At 48.1% G+C, this 19,730-nt stretch overlaps 1 protein-coding gene across 1 annotated transcript; it reads left to right on the top strand.

The window, feature by feature from the left end:
* Window positions 1-763: 763 nt before the first annotated feature.
* LOC122373864 lies at window positions 764-1,288 on the top strand. The gene has a single exon (XM_043352253.1). The coding sequence runs from the start codon at window positions 764-766 to the stop codon at window positions 1,286-1,288; it is 525 nt and encodes a 174-aa protein (XP_043208188.1).
* Window positions 1,289-19,730: the final 18,442 nt, after the last annotated feature.

A 19,730-nucleotide genomic window follows, 5' to 3' on the forward strand; every position in this document is an offset into this window, starting at 1 on the left:
TTTAAATTTGACACCAGGTCAAGGTAAAAAAAAATGTCATGTTGCTGTCATTCGATTCGTATTGTTTAGTTGAACACGTTCATGTTGTTTTCAGCGCTCTGGCATGTCTCTATCTAAAGTTATTGTTAAAAGCGCCTGGAGACATTTTATGACCTGAGATGAAACGGGCGTGCGGTATCAAATTACCACAGGTGAAATTTCCGGTTCATTTTCATTTGTGTCCCGATCTTTGAGGGCTTTTCCTAATTTGATGTATCATAAGCTATACCAAGTTTCGCGGTGTCTTCCGATCTCAGAGAAACACTAACGCCCTCCTTTCCGCTTCGCTGCACAAGGCATGCGTCACAAATTGATATCCGATTTGATATCCGTTAGGCACAATACCTGAGCAGTAAGCGTGTTTCGGATTAGCTCGATAAGCTCGGCTATATTGAGCTCCTCGACCCAGCCGGACCTGCTGAGACGAGCGGCTCAGTTCCGGACGGCCCCGGCGGGGGAGGCAGGCACGTGGGAACCGGTCGGCACGTGCCGGGTCCGCTCCCAGTTCCCCACACCGATCCAGCGCACCAATCCTCGGTCTGATCGGCTTCTGCTGGCGATGCCGGAGCCGTGACGCACACACACACACACACGCGCGCGCGTCAGGTCAGAGGCGGACAGGTGGCTACGAGCAGCGGTCGGTGCGCGCGCGGCGGCCGTAAAACGGAGCGGCGCCGGCCGGGCGGCGCCAGTGTGGAGACGGCGCTGCGCTGGGCCGGTCGGGATGCCGTCTGCGCTGCTGTGTGTGTGCGGCGTGGTGGTGCTGCTGGCCGCCGGCTGTCCGGCCCTCCGACTGCTGCCCGACCGGTACTGCCTGGCCTGTCTCTGCAACGCGGCGTCCAACTGTTCGCCGCGGATCGGCTGCCAGCAGCAGCGCGGCCACACCGTCTGCGGACCGTTCCTGCTCACCGCCGACGCGTGGCGGCGCGCGCGCAAAGCCGACCGCCAGTTCGCGCACCGGTTCCGCTACCTCAACTATCGGATGTGCGCGTCGGACCCGGAGTGCGCAGCCGAGGCGGTCAGCCATGCGCTGGCGCACTCCGCCTCCGACTGTGACCGCGACGGCCGCATCACCTGTAAGGACTTTGGCATTCTGAGCCGCGGCGGGCCGGCCGCCTGCCGGAACAGTACGCTGGCGCGACGGGCAGCCGACTCCGACTACTTCCGCGTCCTGGAGGGCTGCCTGCTCGACGTGACGGCAATGCTGGGCGAGCCGTCACCGCCGGCAGGCTGTGGGCTCAGCGCCTGACGGACAGACCGGCACGTCCGAGCCCGCCGCTGGGACCGATCTCCGAGCCCGCCGCTGGGACCGATGTCCGATCCCGCGTCTGACGACCGATGTCCGAGCCCGCGTCTGACGACCGATGTCCGAGCCCGCGTCTGACGACCGATGTCCGAGCCCGCGTCTGACGACAGATGTCCGAGCCCGCGTCAGACGACCGATGTCCGAGCCCGCCGCTGGGACCGATGTCTGAGCCCGCGGCTGGGACCGATGTCGCTAGCTCAGAGGCTGAAGGAAGACTTCTCGACGTCTCGGAAACAAATTCACTAGGGAACGGCTGAACGAACGCCTGTGACTGCCGAGAAACTCCGTGCGGTGAGCCGATTCCAATCAAGATTCAGCCACAGTAGACAGCGTCGCTGAAAGAGGGGACTCTGATGTATAAAATGGGTGGCCATAGGATATCTCCTTTGGAGGTATGAAAACAACTCATTTTCATCTGTGTTGAGAATCCTTCAAAACCCTGTAAGTTCGGTAGTGAGCGCCGACCAAAGAGCTCTGTAAGCTTATTATGGCTCATGTTTGGGGTCTTGTCAGGAGGAGGTCAGGAGGAGGTCAGGCTGTGACGCGATAACCAGGTAATGGTCACAGCTGCTACAGTTCTGGGCTTTCGGTTCGCAGCTTGTCGCTGCTGGGAGTGTGTGTATGTGTCAAGTGACTTTGGATATCACGCGGGGTGCACATTGCACACGGTATGTGCAGCGCATAGTGTATGGAATCATGAATGTACTTTGTACATGCTCACATGTGAGCACTGCTTGAGCTCCTGTTACATGAGACTTGGGCAATAGGAACAACATTTTGAACCAGCCTGCGGATGGAATCGCTGGAATGTATATTGTATACGCTCGCTGATGTCGGATCTTCCCGGAAGATCATGAGATTGATCAATCTTTCAGCTCTCCCCACCCATGGCGGATATTCGTGATGCCGTATTAGCTACTAGTGCCACTTTTGTTGTAAAATATACATTGAAATCAAACCATACACCCCACAGATTCTTTTTTTTTAGACTTTTGGTCAGGCGCGTAACCACCACTGGGGACACTGGGGACCGGTCCCCAGTAGCTTTTGGGTTACTGGGGACCGTCCCCAGTAAACCCGACGACTTCCTCAATTTGCTTAAATAGCGAATTATTGTCTCTAAATCGACGTGAAGAGTAATATGTAGTCAACGACTCAACGGAGGACAAAACTATGGATGTTTTGTTTAGCCAGCGCCCGGGTGGGCATCGCAGCCAACTTCGCCATGGTGGGGGGGGGGGGGGTTGCCACACCATATTATCTCGGAAAGTAAGCAAGCTAGAAAGACGCGGTAAAAAGCAACAGATAGCTCGCTACAGTCTCTTTCAGAATTACCTACGCCATTTTCGATCAGGTCATCGCTGAGGTCACTGGAGGTCACCAAATGTAAAATTTTCACGAACTTGTGTTCCAGATTTTGACAACTTTTCACAAATCGGCTCATAAGTCAGAAACCAATAGAGCTGCAGTGTTGCGGGAAAGCGCATTCGATAGCTTTTTCAAAGGCCTTTCTGAATAATTTTCTCAGATTTGACCTAGGGTCAACGGTTTAGCTTTCAGGCTGGCGTTTTTGCGGAAAAGGTTTTGGTATCATAACTTTGGGACTCCAAACTTGTATGACGCTGATTTTACCGGCATCGCGTTTGTCTCGTCGAGACGCATCGAACGAATTATAAGTTGACCTGAAAAGGTCAACTTGAAACTTTGACTCCTTGTCCAGGTCACGGAAAAGGTCATGTTGCATGTCATTTGAGTGGTTTGTTGAGCTGAACACGTTCATGGTGTTATCAGCGCTCTAGCATGTTTCTATCTAAAGTTGTGGCAAAAAAAACTGTTGGAGATGTTTCATGCCCTGAGATGAGCTCAGGGGCATGTAGAAGGGGTCACAGGTGCAATTTTCCGGTGTGTCATGTTTACCTGTGTCACGACTCACGGTGTTTGAATGTGTTCTCGGCCAAAAGAAGAGCATTTTAATTTTCTCCCAATGACTTATAATTGAGAGGCCGTAAAATTGACCTGACATTAGGTCACCGATGTGAAAACTTTGAGATATACGAATTGTTCATACTGATTTATTTCCTCATGCAAAAGGTCGAGTTTCAAATTTCTGGGAATTAAACTGTAGGAATGATAGAGTCACAAAGTTTTTGAGAGGCATGGTTACTTTACTGACCTGGTGATCTGACCTTAGGTGACTTGGGGTCAAAATTTTCAAACACGATGCGAAATTGAGGTATCATATAAGCCATACCAAGTTTCGCAGCGGTGTGCGCCGAGGTTTTCCTTATCACGCGCAACAAATAACTGGCAGGTGTGGTCAAAAACGCCTCTCTCCTCTCTCCCCTCCCCCCCCCATTCGGGCGAAGGCTGATCTGGAAAAAAAAAATATTCGTGGCCTTCCATGTGGTCCCCAGTAACTTCAGACTCATGGTTACGGTCATGGTTACTTCATAACCTGGGTCCCCTACACGGCCAGATGGTCAACAAGGAATGCTTCGTGAAGGTTCTGAGGGAGTTGAGAAAGAGATTTCTCCGCAAGAGGTCGGAACTCTTCAACTGTTGCCAGGGGCTCCTGCACCAGGACAGCGCACACACCCACAAGTCCACCATTGAGACGAACTATCTGACACAGATGTGCGTCAAAACCGTCCGAAACCCTTCCCACAGTCCTGATTTGGCCCCCTGGCTTCTGGATGTTCCCCAGACTGACGGGAAGCTCAGGGGCCGTCTTTCGGAGGATGTAGAGGAGATGAGTGAGGCTGTGACAGAGACACTGGGCACCTTCACTTTGAAGGCCTATCAGCAGGCCTTCAGGCAGTGACAGGAGCGCTAAAGCAGGTGCTTTGGACTCGGGAGGTTCCATTTCGAGAGTCATAGAAGTTTCATGCTTCTCTGAAACAGACAACTGTCTCTATTGAAAAAGTCTCAAAACTTCTGGAGTGCACACGTACATCATTCAAATTTTCCAGATTTTCTGGCAATGTTTTGTCAAAATCACAAGTTCCTAGGCAGAATGGTTTTTTACACCAGAACAAACAAACAAAAATAGAAAAGCTCAATTTTTTGTGCTGTAGGAGATGGTACGTCACAGCCTGCCGTCGATCCTGTAGGTAAGAGTAAGTCCCTTTCGCGTGAGGAATCCAGAAACAAGCTCATTAATACATTTTTGAAACACTTTATAGGTAAGAGCACCGTGTACAACTGCCATCTGGAGCACAGCAGCAAGCTGAAACACAGCCACAAACATGGGCAACGAATAACACTGATTGATTTTCAGACGACGCGAGTTTCCATGCCCCGACGCCCGACGGCAACTTTGATGGCAAAATCCTCTAATCGGTTTTGTTCCGAAACACAGGAAGAGACGAAAGGATAGCTGATGGACAGTTTTAAAGTACCTCCTCAAACGTGCACAGCTTCTGGGTGTGCGCAATGTGGCAGTGTGTCACAAGTCCTTTGCACGGGGTCAGCGACAGCAGTTTGTGACGGAAGAATCAGTCATGGCAACGGCGGTGTCCTGAGACTGATGGTGATTGCTATTCCACTGTCTGTTTTGCATGGCGTTTTTGGTCTCTAATAGTTGCAGAAAACTATTAACGAATACGCTGCTGGGAGACTAAGCAAAAGACTAAGCAAAAGCCGAAGTCTTACCGAAGTCTTCGGCAGACTGTGACGTATAGGGGAAGTTGGGGCAATGCCGGAGTTGGGGCAAAGCCGAAATTCGAGATATTTCGAAAACCGTAAGACATGGATGCCACCTGTCAGTGATGCTCTGAAGCTTAAGTGACTACAATTATCGCATGTTTGTTACGAGTCGTCATTCGGAATACTTCGACTGTGAGGGCGCCAAGAGCGTTTTCAAGGTACGTTTCCCTTGTACTACATGCGCCTTTGAAGCTGCATTTCTTACTCATTATGCTACCGTTTGTCTGGCCAATTCGGTCAAGTAATCTTTAGCATGTCTTTGCATAAGTGTGCTGCCTATTGGAAATTTATACTGCACGTTGAAAAGTTATGGGCCTGCAAATGAAAGTATGGCAGGCTGGGGTAATGCCGAAAACGTGCGATTACGCACGTGTTAAAAGCACGCTACGTGGACTTTACTGCTGTAGAATAGCAACGCGTATTTTTAGTCAAACAAATTACACTTTCAACCGACACAACGGCCTGTCATCTATAAGGAATGATTTATCTGGCATGTTCTTATTATATCACACAATTATAACTTCCAGTGTGCACCGCGTCCTCAAGCTCTTAAAACGCGTGTCAGCTTTGATCAATTCTGGATAAAGTTTGAGATAAAATGGCAAAACATCAATGTCGGCATTCCCCGTAGATCATTTCTCCCATTTTCGGCTTTCCCCGCAGTCCGGGGCAACGCCGAAAAAGTCACTTCTTTGATATTCTTAGTTTTTGCGCTTAACGGTATGCGAATTCATCAAATGCGCCTGGTATGTTTGAAAGGCAAAAGACTGGCCTCTCGAATGACGCCAACAAGAATAGCTTATGTTGTTTACCTTGCGTGCTACGGGCGTCAGAAAAAAAGTCTTCGGCGTTCCCCCAACTTCCCCTACCATCTCTTATAGCAGCAAAATTGGGGCTTTTATATTTTGTTCTGGTGAAAAAGCCATTTTGCCTAGGAACTTGTAGTTCTCTCACATAAAATGTCAAAGCGTTGCCACAATATCTGAAAAAAATGAATGATGTAGGCCTTGTGGTTACGAAACGGGAGATGTTCAAAACCGTGACACTTTTTTAGACACCCTGTTGATACAATGTACGAGCATTTGCGTTACGTATTTTTGCGATGCGTACTTTTGTCCGCAACCCATCCACGTCTCCCCTGCACGGACCAGAAACACTGAGCAGAACCAGGTCTGCCCTCAGCCTCGATTCCACCTCACAACTGTCGGTAAGACGCGAGAAGTTCAAAGCGATAAGCAGCTTTCGGAGAAGATAAGACACCGGGTTATTCCGTGACTGAATACCAGAGCACGGCAGAGGAGTGTGCGACTTGATCTGCCTGAATCCGAGGCGCGCTAAGAAACTAAACGGAACTGACCGTCAACACGCACATTCACCTATCTCTGACCCCACATACACGTCTGTTGCTCGTCTGATCGTACACTTTGATATTACCGCAATACATTGAAGGTACCTACATAGATAGTGTGTTTTCCCTGTGTTCTCTTTGTGCAAGAGCTTGACCAGCCTACACATTGCAGCATCTCACGGGAATGCTTTGTTTTAGAGATGTCAATCGGATACCAACTTTTTGGTATACCGATACCAAACCGATACCAACTTGGTATTTGGTATTTCAATCCTAATGCATTTGGTATTTTGTTGGTATTGTGAATCGTCCCTCATGTAAAAGAGGCTGTGAATTTGGTAAAAAGTTTGTATTTTCCTGAGTTTACTAAGTTGGTTCGGTTTCGGTATTCTTCCATGGTTATTGTTTGTATTTGGTTTGGTATCGGTATCAAGATTTTCCGTAATTGACATCACTACTTTGTTTCACGCAGCTTTTTCCGTTGAAGAACTAAGACTCCAATTGCCTATCTCTTCAAAAGTGTAGCACTTACCACAAGGTGGGTCTATCCAAATGGTTGCAAGCTTATTCGGATGATAAGGCTTTTTGAAGCAGGATGCAGCATTATAGAAAGAGATATCAAGTGAAAACGGTTTGAAATTTTGTGATTTTTGTTTAGGTTGGTATATTTTGTAAAATAGCTCGTTGCTACTTCTTTGAACTTCATTCGTCATTATGATTCACACGTGCTGTATCAATGGATCGGAACAAAATGGGACATGGATAAATTAAGTAGCTTAGGCAAAGTAGCTTGTAGTTTTGACGTGTTCCTTCAAAGCACCGCCTACAAGCTTCACCTATCGCCTCGCCTCATAATGGTAAGATCACGGGTTAACCCGGCAGTTACTGGGGTATTTCGCCACCCACCGTTTGCTGGGGGGGGGGGGGCCTTAAACGCCCCCAGCCGATAACTCGAGAACCAATATAGGCCCAGGGAAACGCATGAGAAGGCAAACGAAAGAACACGACGAGACGCTTCAGATGAGTACTTTAAAGTTGCATTTTGAGGTCACAGGTCGGGTCAAGGTCAGGTCAAACACCTGAAATCGGGCTTTCAGTAGCATGGACTTCAGGACTTCGCAATGGGCGGCTCTCGTCATAAACTCTGTCATAACGGCGCACAATCCATCATATAAGGCCTACAAGAGTGTCAGCTCCATGTAGGGGTCAGTCAAGCATAGGTCAGGGCCAAGGTCAGGTCAACCGGGTAGGCACATATCCCCGAAAATCAAAACTGATATTCGCAGCCTGTGACACATGTTTTATGGGTAATTTGGGGCGTAGAACACGATGGCGACATTCATTTTATCATTTGTGTACGTGTTTGCCTCAAAAAGTTCAATTTAAGAAATGCATGTGTCATGGTCGTGAAGAAGTCATAGAAATTGCCAGGATTCAGTTCAAGATTTTGGAAAATGCGGAACAATAATCAATAATCGAAGATAGTCATTAATTGTTCATGGTATTGGCAGTCTGATGGCGTTTACGGCATGTCTGTATGACTATTCTGTGATTTTATATGATTGGGGCGTTTAACGCCCCCCCCCCCCCAGCAACTCGTGGGTTAAAAAATATCCGAGGCATAAAATATTATCGGTATACTGATGCCCTCATGCAATAAACAGAGTCCAAACCTCCCGGAGGTAAGCTGCAGTAATGATAGGATCAACAAGTTTTAGAGGCATGGTCATTGGGCACTTAATTTGACTTGGTGATCTGAAATTAGGAGAACTGGGATCACAAATATTGCACACTAAGCGACTCGGAGCCAAGTTCGAGAACATCCCTTGTAAGTACCCCAAGCCGCATGCAGATGGGTATGCTGGAAGAAAGACGTGAAGATTAATACCTCGAGCGTGGCAAAGGATGTTGTACCAGCCAGATATGGTCCATCGACCATCAGAACGCAATCATGTCACGGCAGCAAGTTTACATTCAGTGGGAATCGCACATCCAACGCCGGCTGGATGGGTTGCCAGTGAGGTGACGTCAGAGCCGGATGGCCACGCTCGTTGGCCTGGCCTGACCTGCCCTGCTGAAATAGCAGCGGATAAGCAGAGCACTTTGGTGGCAAGAGTGCTGTTACGCTTCCAGAAATGTGCCCGGCTTTCCGGATGATGTCAATTATTATAAAATAGCTTTAACAACAAGAAGTGTTAAACACCAAGCAATCGGGATGTTGCAAAAGCTTTGGGACACTGCAAACAGTTTCAGTCTTGCAGTAAGGAGGCAGGACATTGAGTTGGTCACGGACTTGCTGATCATATCAGTTAAAGGCTGTTTTCCCGCACACGGTGTATTGGATTAGGCACAATTACTGAAGCATGCTTAAACCTTAAACTATATTTTAAGCTTAAACCTTTAACCTTAGACCTTGAACTATGTTCTAGTAATGCTGCTTAAATTGCTGGACTAGAATTGTTTACCCTAGAAAAGAATAGGAAACAAGACTGTAATAGACTATGTAGAATAGACTAGTCGAACAGATCGGTCTTAATTGATGGATATTTTATGCCTCAAGGTTTTTGCGTTTTAAACATTTTAATGGCGAAGCAAGTACATAATACAGTCTAAGCGCTGACGCTTGGTATTTACGGGACACTGGTTAATACGCCGTTGGAAGACTAAAACGCGCAATTTAAATGGCTCGCAGGAGAATTGCGAAAGACATTAAGAAGTAATACGAAATAATTGGAAACTCAACCTATGCACAAGGCTCTCTGACCGTATGGTAAGTACCCAGTATATGCTATGTAGGTATACTAAGAACTTCAAACTGCCTTAATCGTAAAGCTGGATCACTGGATGCAAAACATTTTGTTGTGTTTGTTCGTCGTACTTGGATTGCGCTGGCTTCTTGGAACTACTGGGCCGATTGCGCTGAAAGGTGGCATGTAGGTAGGCAGTAGGCACCGATTAGGAATACACATCCATGTGCCACAATTGGGGTGCTGCTGCACGTGCGCACGTGCAGGGAACGATTCCAGATCTCGAGAACGGCTGGACCGATTGCGCTCAAATTTGGTACGCGGTTAGGGACCGGTTAGTAGGGTGCCGTGCACACTGCACAAGTCAGTTGGGACCCATTTTGCACGTGCGCACGTGCAGGGTGCCGCTTCCAGATCTCAAGAACGGCTGGCCCAATTGTGCTCAAGTTTGGCACATCGCTAGAGACTGGTTAGTAGGATGCCGTGTACAAGTCCGTTGGAGGCACCCTCTCGCAATTTCTCACTTGCAAGGCCCACCCTCTCGCTTTTTCCGTAGTCGCCCCAAAAGGCGTTTTACTGGTATAATTTTAACAAAATCGTACGAGGTCCTTTTGTGATTTGTTGAAGCGCACCAGTTTTTTGTTTAAAGAACTGTTCCAATTATTCCTGAAAATATGCCTTTCGATTTCTGCTTTCTTTTTGCAAAATGAAAAATGCGAAACGCCAATGGTTTTTGAAATTAATTTAACTGGTAATACATTCAGAATTTTCATAACCTAGGATGATATTATTATGTTGATATTCGGCAAAATCGTAAATTAACTTTGATTTGAAGTTTCGTAGAGAACCTCCGATTTCACGCGATTCAAATATAGTGATATTTGAGGTATCTGGTGGGTTTTGATGTAAAAGTAGTATAAAAAGTAGGTGAAATGCCAATTTCAACATTAAATTGCTCGTGACTCAGACCGAATATCGAAAATCTGACTTCAGTTTCGTAAATTGGAGTGCTGATTTTACCAAACATCAAATGTTGTATTTTAGCTGACAATTTACCTTTAATGCAAAATATCAACTTTGAAATTTGACCTAATTTGACCTGAACTTGACCTGACCCTCACCAGAACGTAACCTAAGCTGGCCCCAAAGGCTGCCTGACCCACATAATCGCATTTGTCATGTAAAATGGACCACCAAACATGTATCGCACGACACTTTCATATTTTGACCCATAGTGACCTGACCTCTGTGACGGCCAAATTCAATCACCCAGAAGTGTTAACCCGCGCCCCGCTGGGCTATTCAGCCATACGCGCCCTGCTGGGTGGGGGGGGGGGGGGGGCAGATTCTGCCCCCTGTCTAACTTCCGAACCAATGGTCGTAGAAAGACGGGGAAAACGGCAATCGAAAGCTCTCAACAAGGCGGATCTTAAGAGCCCAATTTTTTTTGCTTAAGTAGGTCAGAGGTCAGGTCAAGGTCAGGTCAAGGGTACAAGATGCAAGTTTCTACAGTATCGGCCTTGCACCGTAGTTGCCGAAGAATGGACTGAGACTGATGGCCCAAAACGTGTTCTTAGACTACCAAGACAATATTAGTTGCATACAATGTCATTCAAAGGTCAAGGTCAAGGTCAGGTCAGGTCATGTCAGGTCACCAAAAACAAAATATAGAAAAGGGCATGTGCGACACATGTTTTATGGGTCATTTTACTCATAGAATTCAATAGGCACACTCAATAAGTGATATGGACCACCTCTGGATGAATTTCAGGTCGAGGTCAGGTCAAGGTCAGGTCAAGTGAGGTCAAATTTTGAAGTTGGTTGTTAAGGCCTAAAAAGGTGTCTATCTGATGCAGTTTTTCACGGCGAATCGAATGGTGCTATTTTTGTTTCCGTGCGAGGTCTAGAACTTCCAAAAAAAATCATTTTTCAAAATTTTTGTGTGTCGTGACGTCATAAAATTTTGAATAACTTCCACATTTTTGAACCGATTCTTCTAAAAATTGGTATGTAGGTGCACATAGACCACTTCTTTGACATATATTCCGGTTTTTTCGATACACTCAAAATTTTGGATTTTATAAATATTTTCCCAAAAAAGTCAGTTTTTTAGAAAAAAAAATTGGGCCAAAATCCAAAATTTTCAAAAAACCGAGATAGCCATTTGATAGACAAAGTAGAATCACGTATAACCTTTTTTGTTACGTCTTGATTCCTTTAAAAATGAAGATGTTAGCGGCGTTTGAAATTTTGCCATTTTTGAGGCGAAAATGGCGAACATGACGTCACTAAAACGTCAATTTCTTAAAAAAATTCCGACGGATTTCGCTCAAATTTTCAGGGAACGTCTCAAATTGATGTATGATAAGGTACTGAAAGTTTGACGTCGCTGGCGTAACGCGTTTAGAAGTTATTGGCGAAAAACGGGAGGGGGGCAGATTCTGCCCCCCCCCCCCCCAGCGGGGCGCGGGTTAACTGATCCCTATCAACTAACCGATTTGGTGCCGTCTCCCGGGGGTCAGTGGGGCGTGCTAAGCTTCAGCCTTTCATCGGCACTCTTCGATTATTGTGATGTTGGCTGCCAGCCACATGCCGCGAGAGCTGTACGTGCGGCGTAACATCCATGTGTGACGTGTGTGGTGGTGCTGCGTGCGGCAGGCGCGGTCCGGCCGGCGGCTGCGAGCGCTGGGTGCAGCGCGCGCGCTGCTGCTGCTGCTGGCGGCGGGCGTCTGCTGCCACCTGCTGCTGATGCCGGCCTGCCGACCCGACAACGAGCCGCGGTCAGACAGGGAGAGGGACAGGGAGGGAGGGAGAGGGAGATGCTAGAGGATGACGTCACACCTGACCATTGATAACCAAACCTTATCTGTGTCCAATCTTACCAAACGCCGTGAATGCGCATTGCGCATTCACGGCATTTGGTAACACTCATAATTATTCAACATTCATTGATTCATTCATTCATTCATTCAGGCAACATTCACAATTATCCACGCCATTAAGCTTAACATATTCGGCGAGATTAGCTGGACGTAAAGGAAAATAAAACATTTCATACTCGAGGGCAGCGCTTTTCGAGGAGCGCTGTGGCCCGAAGGTTTGGACTTTGAATTGTGAAAAACGCCCGCCCGCCGGAAAACGCAAACACCGCAAAACGCGCAAAACGCACGCCCGAAACGCCAACGCAAACGTCGCAAAAAATAAACAAACGCCCGCCCGCCGCAAACCGCAAATAAAAAACGCAAAAACGCCGCAAAACAATAAAACCGCCCGCCAACCGCAAACAAATTTAACACCGCAAACGACGCAAAAAAAAAGAAGAAAACCGCCCGCATCGCCCGCCCGCCCGCCCGCCCGCCGCCAAAGACAAACACCGCAACAAACACAAAACGCCCGCCCGCCGCAAAACGTAAACACCGCAAAACGTGTAAAACGCACGCCCGAAAAGCCAACGCAAACGGCAAAAAATCACCCGACCGCCGCAAACCACACAGAAAAAAAACGCCGAAACGCCGAAAAAAATAAAACCGCCCGCACCGCACCGACGCTAACTGCTAACCGAAAACGACTAAAAGTCGCCCGCCAGCCGCCAAACGCAAACACCGCAAATAAGCGCCCGGCCGCAGCAAGATAATAATTTATCAGCGGCTGGCATACCGCTAGGCTGGTCATTTTCACAAATCAAAAAGATATCTGCAAAAATCTCCTAGATGAAAGCGCCCGATTAAAAAACGGATGGCACGTGCGTGTTCCTCGCCCCCAACTTCCTTCAGGTCAATCGTCATTTGGGTCATCTAACGCATTGACGTATCTGCAAAAATCTCCTAGATGAAAGCGCCCGAGTAAAAAACGGATGGCACGTGCGTGTTCCTCGCCCCCAACTTCCTTCAGGTCAATCGTCATTTGGGTCATCTAACGCATTGACGACCGGCTGGGTGGAATGAACATTGCGCCAAGAAACGTAAGTATATTGTCAAAAAGAATCCCCAGAGTGGTGGATCCCAAAAGTTTGAAACTACCACTTTGGCCCACTGGACGACACCTTAAACAGTTGCCGACCGGATGACACCCATTGTTTGGTCACCCACGCCATAGTATGCATCATGGGTGCGCCGAAATGACCAAAAGTCCCAATTTCCGGTGTGCAGGGTCATTTTCAACGGCACGTGGCACGTGGTTCTGGACTTTTCCGGCCACTTTGCGACATACCCATGGGTAGTGCACCGAATGGTGGTTGATCTGCATGTAAGAAAATGGGGGGTCGTTTGGATCGTTTTCGAGCAATCTGCCGTGGAACGCATTTTTTCATTTTCCCCATTGGCTTAACACGGGAATTTTTAAAGTCACGTGGCACGTGCACCAGATGGTCCGCGGAGGGGAGACCCATACCAGAACGTAGATCACCTGGCCCACTAGAAATCCTGAAAAAATCAGAATATTTGGACCAGCCGTTTTCAAGAGCATCAAGTTGTACTGATCTCAGGCAGCTTTTGCCAAATTGTCAGGGAACTCAGATTTGTTTTTCAATAGAAAAACACAATTCTAAAGAATAGTGTTTTAACTATTGACAACAAACCTTCGGTTATTACAACCGGTAACTCAAGCGAGTGATCCTAAATCCGGCATCATTGGTAAGATCGGTCCCAAGACAGGGTTGACACCTATTTTAGTCTAGGGTTGAGTGTGGGGAGACCGGGGCAATGTGGGCCGGGCCACCATAATGTTAGTGTTTTTATGCCGACGGTTCATTTTTCGAACTTGGAGAGATTTTTCCTTTGTCAACATGATCCCTATTAAATTGCCTGTCATTTAAACTTCATTCATTTCTAAAGGCGTCCACATAATGGGTAATATTGGCAAAACTTTACACCTATGCAGGCTGCTCACTTTGCCCCAACTCCCGGGGCAAAGTGGACACCGGCGACTTTTTTGTCCCGACTTGAGGAACAGGATAGTTGCCTCATGCACGGATTGAGTTGTTGATGGTACTAAGGCTTAAATGAGGATGGATGTTGATTTGTCAAACGTGCTAGAGTAGTTCACCAGTGTGTTATATTCCGGTTTTTGAGTAAAATCAAAAACTTTTTGAAAAAATCAAAAAATATATTTTCTGTAATTGTAAAAACATATTTTTCGACATTTTCAAAGTTTCGAAAATTCGAGATAGTAGTTTGATTGCTACGATTTTTGCAGTCCACCGATGCAAAGAAATTGGATCTAGCTTTAAAACTAAGCTCTTGAGGGCGTTTGCCGTAATTCAATATTTTGCATCAAAATCGGCCGAAATGACGTCACTCTGACGTCATTTCCGGTCAAAATATGGTAGCTAGAAAGTTGAAATTTTAACACAAGGTGTTAAATTGATGCCGCTGAAGGTACTGCAAGTTTTGTGTTGATCCAGCGAACGGTTTAGAAGATACGGCCGAAAAACGGGAGGGGGGGCTCTGTAGATCCCTCAGTCATGCGCGGGTTAAATTTGTAGGTAAAATAGATCTACTAAGTCTGGAAGCTAGGGGTGGGTGGCAAGCGCTTTTCCCCACCCTACACTACTTAACTTAAGATTAACCCTCGCCGGACCTATTGGTTTTCTACATACGCCCCGGCCGAGGGGGGGGGGGGCGGGTACGACCCCCCCCCTCGCCGTTTCGCCCCTGGTGGAGCTAGCGCGTCGCGGAAAAAACGAGCGTGTGCGCCGTTACGAGACGCAGAGATTGGTACCCGATTTTAAGGTCCTAGGTCAACCGGTGACCTCTGAGGTCAGGTCAAGTGCCTCAGGGTACGGTTCAGTTTTTGGTGAATAACTTCGCAAAAAAACGACCGCAGAGCGCCGATTTTGGCAGCATCGTGTTCGCCTCGCTCAGGCGCGTCGAATGATATACTTTTTGTCCGGGTCAGGTCAACTTGGGGTGTTGACCTCAGGTCAAGGTCAGGTCAGCACCCCCAGGTCACGAAGTTGGTCGAAAGAGGTCATGTCGCATATCATTCGATTCGGCAGGCCTTCCGGAGTCCATTGGTGCCTTTCCCGACTCGCTAGCTCAATTTGATCAAGAGTTATTGACGAAAAACTAATTTGACCTTGATGACGTCATAAATGACGTCACGCAAGGTCAACATTGCAAAAGTGACGCATCTAACCTTGCAAGGAGTGTATCAAATCACGATTCTGTGTGCTTGAGATAGTTGGAGATCGTTCCCGGCGCCAGAATAGCAGTTTGAATTTTTCCCCATTGACTTATAATGGTGAGGTCACGAAAATGACCTGACCTCATATGACCTTTAGGAAAAATCCGAGATATACAAGTTGTGGGACTCATAATGGATACTAGATCCTGCAAGTTTCATTTCCCTGTGACATCTCCTCTGGCAGTGAGGGCGTTGCGAAGTTGCGACATCTGAAGACCGTGCAGAGGTTCACTTATGACGTCATAGGTCAGTGACCTGACCTGACCCAAAAATGCGGTTGGTGTCTGTCACGCTCTGTGTAACCTATATTGGTGAAAGATCTCAAGCGGCATGTCACGTGATGTATAACTGTGTCGCGAGAGATTTAGACCAGAGAAAATCGGGAAGGAGAGGGATGTTGGTTTGGGGAGTTTTTGGAAGAAGAGTGTTAGGTGCTTGATAATTGCCGAGTATTGGTAAAAATATATAGAAAACCCGTGACACTGGGGGCTCAGCCGGGATATGAAAGATGAGTAATTTTGCTGGGTAAGTAACGTAACGCAACCAAACTGAACGATTAGCCGACAAAGATAATTAATATGGATCTTCCTAATTTCGAACGATTGCTGGAAGCAGGACAGAAGCTCGGCTTAGAAGGAGAGAAGTTACAGCAGTTCATTCAAAAGGCGGTAGAAAGAGAAGAGAGGATGCAGGAAAGGGAAGAAGCGAGACGAAGGACAGAGATGGAAGAAGCAAGACGGAGGGAAGAGATGGAGTGGGAACGCGAAAGAGAAGAGCGTGAAAGAGAAGAACGAGAGAGAATGAGAGCACACGAATTGGAGATGAAAAACATCGAGCTGCAGGCTGCACATATAGCGGAAAATCAAAGGCAAGGGGGTGCAGCACCCGAAGTAGTGTCCGTTCCGAAACTACCGACATATGTGGACGGAAAAGACGACATCGATTGCTACCTACAGCGCTTCGAGCGATTCGCCAAGAGCTCATGTTGGCCAACAGAAAGCTGGGCCACACGGTTGAGCGCACTGCTGACTGGAAGAGCGCTGGAAGTGTATTCCAGGATATCCGATGAGGACGCTGAGGACTACGGTGCCCTGAAACAAGCGCTGTTGACACGCTACGCTATGACCGAAAATGGATTCCGGGAGAAATTCCGCTCATCAAAGCCTGAGACGGGCGAATGCCCAAAACAGTTCATCTCGAGACTGACTGGATACCTTAACAGATGGATAGAACTGTCAGACACAGCAAAGACTTTTGCTGGCATTCGAGACTTGATGATAAGAGAACAGTACTTGAACAGCTGTCCCCGTGACCTTGCCGTGCATCTCAGAGGGCGAACGCCGACGGATCTTCCCCAAGTGGTAGAAATATCGGACAAATATCTCGCTGCTCACGACCGGTCACTCGCATCTTCGCAGCCAAGGGGGGACGAGTCTACCACTCAAGCAGGAAGTGCAGGACGTAGCGGCGGACCATACGGTACCGTGTATAATCGGCGGGACCAGAGCCGTATACGATGTTACAACTGCAACCGGCTGGGGCACCGCGCTGTAGAGTGCCGCCAGCGTGATTCTCAAATGGCTCAGCGGTACAATAATGGGACCGTCCCGAGAGGTACCAATGGACCGGGCAACACAGATTCCGATCGCAGGGGCTGGGTGCCAAGGGGAGCTGCAGCTGAAGCTCTGCCGTCAGAAACAGAGGACAATGAAGGCAATCGGGGCGACGGGGCGCTCGAAGGTGGTCCGCACGAGGCGGCCGCCGCCTTAACATCATCCCCACGGTCACCCACGCCGGTCATTGCCCGTGGAAATAAAGCCCGGTTCTGACTGCCGAAATCGATCGGAGCGGATGGTAAGCGTATGGTGATCGTATGGTGAGCGTGGCTGGCGGAAAAAGATGAAAATCTCTAGGCCCGATACGATCTGGTAACTGGTAGATCGTATCGTGCGGATCGTGCGTATCCAATGCGTATCGTGTGGGAGTCTGCGTCCGCCATTACTGCCGGCGGTGATAGATAAGAACGAAATAAATACTTTTTACGCTTAAAGAGACGTTAAATGTAGTTTAAAACATCTCTCTAATTCAATAATTTAGTTTGAATAGTCGGGTCTGACTGTTCCGTGAAGTTAATCAACATTTCGGCTTGATTGGAGCAGCATGGCTTGGCATGGCGGTGGAAACCATTCTCGGCCGTGGAAGGTACGCGATTTTGAAAATGCGTGGAAAAATAGAAAATCATGTCAAATTGTCCTGGAAAGTAACCTACAACCTAAAAGTGAGTATTGTGAATGCTGTGCATCGGTTTTCTTGAAAATCGGTTCGTTGAAATTGACAGAAATTCATTGGTAAGATATCTATGTACCACCTCCTGCCACCTCCGGTGTCGCCGGTACCTAAATCGCCGGTCACCACGAGGCTTGCCGGCTCGGCAGAGCGCAGGCGCACAGATGACGTCATCTGGGGGAAGCGCGTTGATTGGCCGCCGTGAACGGGACGAGATCTATAAAGAGGGTAATTAACACTTTTCAGCCTTAAAAAGAGGTTAAATGTAGTTAAAACATTTCTTTAATTTAAGTATCAAATTAACATTATCGGGTGAGGCTTTTTCGTGCAATAAAATAACAGATGTAATTGACGCATCTGAACGAAACAATGATTTTTCGTATGGTATCTTCAAAGTGGAAGTACCTACTTTGATTATAAGTATGTCAATCAAGCTTATTTATTTAGAGTATGCTACTGTACTGATAAGATAAGTTATATCAAATATGTTAGCACAAACCTTCCACAAGACAGCAGCAAGAAAAGCAGCAGCACAGTGAGTTCTCCACACGATGTCAACTGTACGATACGATCAAGACAAAAGATAAACTCAATCCATCTTTCGACGGAACGCAATACGACGTACGATCTGCCGCTACCGAACGACGCGCACAGTCACGTTTTTCCCGGTTCTCACTGCACACATACGATTACCATCGCGGCGATCGGGAAACGAGCGTGCCGATCCCCATCCCATCACCATACGATCACGATACGATCACCATACGATCCACCAAACGATCGAAAAACGGCAGTCAGAACCGGGCTTAAGGCGACAGAAGAAGACATACTTGAGTGTTTGAGCGATAATGAGCTCAAATTAGCCAATGGAAGGTCGATTCCCATCGTGAATGGCGCAAGTTTGAGTCGTCGAACGGACGCACGTACCAATATGCCCGTTGTGAAGGGTCAGGTTGGCGACGTCATGGTGAACACCCTGCGAGACACCGGGTGTAGTACCGTAGTGGTGAAACGGGAGTTCGTCAAGGACGAGGAGCTGACGGGAGAAACATCGCTTATGCTCCTGATTGACAACACCGTGCGCCGCGTACCAGTGGCTATGATATGCGTAAACACGCCATTCCTGATAGGAAAAGTTAAGGCTCTGTGCTTGCCCGACGCCGTATACGACCTCATCATCGGCCAAGTTCCTGGAGCTCGCGCTCCGAACGACCCGGATCCCGAGTGGCGCGCGACAGAGCCGGCAAGCCAGACGGGAGGCGCCGCGATCACCCGGGCTCAGTCACAAAAGGGACGCGGGGTGCTCAGACAAAGTGACCTCATCGGCGGTACCACTGTGACCCGAGACGAGCTCATTAAACTCCAACAAGAGGACGAAACTCTGAAGAAACTCACTGATGGGTGGGAGGCAAGGAAAAGAGAGGGAAAGATGGTGAGGTACGAAAAAAGTCGGGGCATTCTCTACCGTGTCTTCGATGATTCGGGGTGCAGCGCCAAGAAAAGTACCCGACAGGTAGTTTTACCAACAGGGTTACGCGAGCACGTCATGAAAGTCGCCCATGAATCACTGCTAGCCGGCCACGTCGGCGCTAAGAAGACGGCTGAGAGAATTCTATCCAGCTTCTACTGGCCAGGTCTTGGAGCAGACGTGCGCCGATTCTGCCATTCGTGCGATGTGTGCCAGCGGACTGTACCAAAGGGATCAGTTGGTAAGGCGCCGTTGGGTAAGATGCCGCTGATCGACCGCCCGTTTCAGAGAGTGGCCCTGGACCTGATCGGACCGATTCACCCGCCCAGCGAAGAGGGACATCGGTACATCCTGACCCTCGTTGACTACGCAACTCGGTATCCAGAAGCAGTCCCTCTGAAGACCTGCACTGCTGAAGCTGTAGCTGAAGCTCTGATCGACTTGTATAGCAGGCTCGGTGTTCCCGATGAAATCCTCACCGATCTGGGACGACAGTTCGTATCCAACTGCATGGAAGAGGTCTCTGAGCTACTCAATATACGCCATTTAACAACCACACCATACCACCCCATGTGTAATGGCTTAGTGGAAAAGTTCAACGGCACGCTACAGATGATGCTGAAACGTCTCAGTAGCGAGCAGCCAAGA

This window comes from Amphibalanus amphitrite, unplaced genomic scaffold (assembly GCF_019059575.1).
Source record: "Amphibalanus amphitrite isolate SeventyFive unplaced genomic scaffold, NRLGWU_Aamphi_draft 001563F_arrow, whole genome shotgun sequence".
In the NCBI taxonomy this organism is placed as follows: Eukaryota; Metazoa; Arthropoda; class Thecostraca; order Balanomorpha; family Balanidae; genus Amphibalanus; species Amphibalanus amphitrite.

Bases quoted from the DNA above. Each gene is read 5' to 3' on its own strand.
- LOC122373864 (XM_043352253.1), top strand. From the start codon at position 764: ATGCCGTCTGCGCTGCTGTGTGTGTGCGGCGTGGTGGTGCTGCTGGCC.